This window comes from Crassostrea angulata, chromosome 5 (assembly GCF_025612915.1).
Source record: "Crassostrea angulata isolate pt1a10 chromosome 5, ASM2561291v2, whole genome shotgun sequence".
Lineage (NCBI taxonomy): Eukaryota > Metazoa > Mollusca > Bivalvia > Ostreida > Ostreidae > Magallana > Magallana angulata.
In genome coordinates, this window is record NC_069115.1 from 5,432,543 (window position 1) to 5,436,454 (window position 3,912).

The 3,912-nt window shown below is 30.8% G+C and overlaps 1 protein-coding gene across 1 annotated transcript; it reads left to right on the forward strand.

The window, feature by feature from the left end:
* The first annotated feature begins 323 nt into the window (after positions 1-323).
* LOC128183059 (uncharacterized) lies at positions 324-3,320 on the forward strand. The gene is made up of 4 exons (XM_052851883.1): positions 324-486; positions 584-751; positions 1,221-1,324; positions 1,761-3,320. Exons 1-4 carry the CDS (start codon positions 324-326, stop codon positions 1,788-1,790), a joined length of 465 nt encoding a protein of 154 aa, XP_052707843.1. The 3' UTR covers positions 1,791-3,320.
* The last annotated feature ends 592 nt before the right edge of the window (positions 3,321-3,912 follow it).

Below are 3,912 nucleotides of genomic sequence, written 5' to 3' on the forward strand. Positions count from 1 at the left end.
TTTCATGTACACAAAATCATTAAAATTGATAGATGTAAGGATGGCGAAGCCGTTTTATCCATCTGTGGTTTCATTTCTTACAATCCAGTCTCTGGCTGATATTGTATCTGTGTTTTTTTTCAACAATCAGACCTACTTGCTTTCTATAAAGCCCTTTTTAAAATACCTCCTAATGTAAAATAAACATTATAATGAAAGAATGGGGAAAAAACCCACTCATTAATATAAAGTTTGCAGTCAATACCGTTGATAAGATTTTTGTTACCAACTTGAATAAATTCCCCAATCTATTACTACCTTGTTCCAGAAACGAACTAATTATCATGGCGCACGCTTTCTTTATATGTATGACATGTTGCTTATTTTTGCCATGTAATGTGCTGCAAATTTGTGGTTTCTTTTCTCCATACTGGATGCAGGATTCATTTTATCGTGGATGTTTTAGAGGAGTACTTTATAATGTGGGTTGTCCAGATGACTGTGCAGGTAAAGGTGTATGTTTACAACCACATACATATGTACACATTTAACAAATATGTATCTTGCAGTTGAAAAAAAGAATGATTTTATCTCTCTATTCTAGGTCTTGGTTTTAGTGTTCTTGGACTACAGGTCGCCGCGTTCTTTTTTATGATCCTTTCGACCGCTGTCACCATTTATAGTTTCTTTTGTTCCAAAGACGACGCCAACGATGATTATAGTTGCTGTGATATTTATGTCCATTTATTTGTTTGCTTCTATCCAATCGCTGGTAATATCACATGTATTGAACAATTAAAAAAAAATTATTTGAGTATAGCAGGTCTGCAATGCTAAGACTTAAGAAAAAGAGCCTTGAGTGAAAATTCGTTATGCATTCTGATTTCAAATATTTCGGTTTTGTTGATTTGTGAACCGCACTTTATTTCAATATATATATAAAAAACCAAATCACAAAAGTATTTTCTCAGTGTCCGGTAAAAATATAATAAAAGAAAAAAAGCAACACTAACTGCAGAAATAAGCGCTTATGTTTTGCAGTTAGCGTTGATATATATATATATATATATATATATATATATATATATATATATATATATATATATATATATATATATATATATATATATATATATATATATATATATATATATACGTTTTGCTTTATTACAAATTTTTAAACTATATTTGACTGTAAATGACTGAATGTGTATGCTATTTTTAAGCGTTTATATTTATAGGAATAATTGGTATCATTGGTTGCATAATTGCCATGGATTCGTACGGCGCCAATGGCTGGGGATTGTATCTTTGTCTTGTGGCGTCCTCTTACATAATACTTCAGGTATGCCAGATACGTCTAATAAATTAATGTGTTTTTCTGATTACTAAAAAACGTATTTTTATCGGACACATTTAAACAAGCTTTTCGAAACTGGATTAATTCTTATCGTGTTGGACATTTATCTTACTATAACATTTATCTTTACCGTTAGTTTTACAACATGACATGTATATACAACTTACAATGAATTGCATTTTATTTAAAATCGATTTTCTATCGATCAAGAAAACCAGCACAATACCATTTCTTTTATCATGCATGCATATGAAACACACTGCAATTTTACATACATGTACACACAAATAATCGATACATAAATCGTTGATCAATGATATCAGTGTTATTTTGTCGTATAATTTACCTATTGAATATCAATGTTTCTCGATTACATACCATTTATAAAAGTGATTTGGTATCAATGTTTATTTGAAAATAGTTGTGCTGTACCCCTTTGTATGAGGACTAGGCTGAAACGGAAAAGAAAAAAATACTGCAACAGTACATAAATAACGGCGGAGTCGTTGAACTGGGTCAAATAGCACACAGCCAACAACTGCAGACAGGTGCTGAGTCGGCTGGACACGTTGTGATCAGTAGATTGCAGTTTGCCAGAATCTCTCATATCAGCTGAAGTGTACTACAGAGATGTTTAAACGACAACTCGAGTTGGAACAATGTTTATTTTCAGTTAAAAATCCTTCTTGTTTTTGACGTGTGGAGTTGCTTTTCATCCTTTAGGTGTTACTATCTAATTTTTTATATCACTGATAAAAAATAAAATTGTATTCGCTATAAAAGATTACTTAAACAAATCATAATTTCACATCTTTAAAATACACACTAAAATTTGAAATAAAGTAGAGAACAAAAGAAAAACAAAAGATCACATTACGAACCAATTATTTTGTTGTAATAACACCTCAATCATAAATAGTATACAGTATTTATAACCCCCACAAACAATCACATCCTATTTGCAACGGATAAAAAAGTGGGTTTTTTTTATAAAGAACCAAACAATAGAATTTGCAAACGAGTTTTATCCGTAGTGTAGTAAATCAATTTGTATCATTGCTGCGATGGTTTTGCTTTGATGACCTTTGTGTTTTTATTTCTGATACACCAAGATTTAGCTGTGCTCTAACAGCTTTGGTGTATCCAGATAAACCATGTTCAGATTATAAATAAAGTGAAACAATCAAAAGAAAGATTTATTGACAAAAATATAACAAATGGTTTGTTTTCTTGCATATATCAAAAACACAAACTTTTTTTAGCATGATATTGAACTGAGCGCAAAATAAGGATCCAAAGGTGCATAGTTTTAAAAATCACAGGCATTTGTATCATGCCGTTAAATTAAAAACACAATTGTTTAAGAATTACTTCGAGGTAAAGTATTTACTTCCTTAACGTCGAACCTATCTAATTAACGGCCAGTTAATTGTCAACACATGCCTAAAACAGGTATGTATATCTCATTTTAGCTGGTGTAAACAATAAGGTCCACAGTTTGTCGCTCCATTAAAAGAAGATCGCCGTTAGCATCGCTGCTACAACGAACACAATTCACTGTATAAATTTCATATTTGTGTAAATAAAACAAATCATTTTTTTGTAAAAATTATCGAAGTGGCAGTTGCCGCCCTTGTCACCTTGTCCAACGCCATTGTTAGTACTATTTGAATGAAAGTGTGATCATGGTGACATACCTGTTAGCTATATAAAAGTTGGCGATAATCAAAGTACTAAATGTTCTAAGATTAAACGACCAAACCCAAAGCTTGAAAACTGTTCATTACATATGCTTGTTTTCTTCCAAGTTCTTTAGATAAAAATCCAAAGAAGAGAAGAAAAGATCCTTCCATATTCTTTAGAGTGGTTTTCCACCAATAAGTATGTTCATATGTAAGCACGACAAATTACTTTTGTCAAGAATTTGTAAAAGAGTTATGAATTATTAAATTCAAATTCATTACGGAATATAAACATTACAGAAGCGTTATTCCTTTTTTAATATATTTATAAGATATAATATGAATGAAATCACTGCAATCACTGTTTGCACGTGCGGATCTGCAGATTTTAACAAAATTCAGGAAACTAAAATAAACTTTGATACTGTGGTTAGTATACTTATGGTTATATAATAGAGTTGTCCAGATTTTTGTAATTTAAAGTATAAAGTAGATTTGATAGACTATGGCTACTAATGCTCAGGTGAGCGTCTGACTCCTGTGCCTCTTATTTATGTAATAAATTCACAAAGCATAAAATAACGATTAGGACATAAATCAGAGTATTAGAGTGAGAATGGTTATTTTGGGATCACATACAGAAATTTAGTGCATCTGATCAAATCTGCTCTAATAAGCATTGGTCATGTTTCCAACTGCATGTTATATATCAATGAATTTTGTTTATATTTACTGCTATTAAATAGCGCATTCAAAATAGCTATGCTATTCGAAAATATGAATTTTTTTTATGTACAGCATTATGTAAATTTTCTTGTAGATTCATGAAGGAACACGCGTTTTTAAGAAGAAGAAGAATTAGAGTAAATTTGAATGTTATTCTCATCTGAA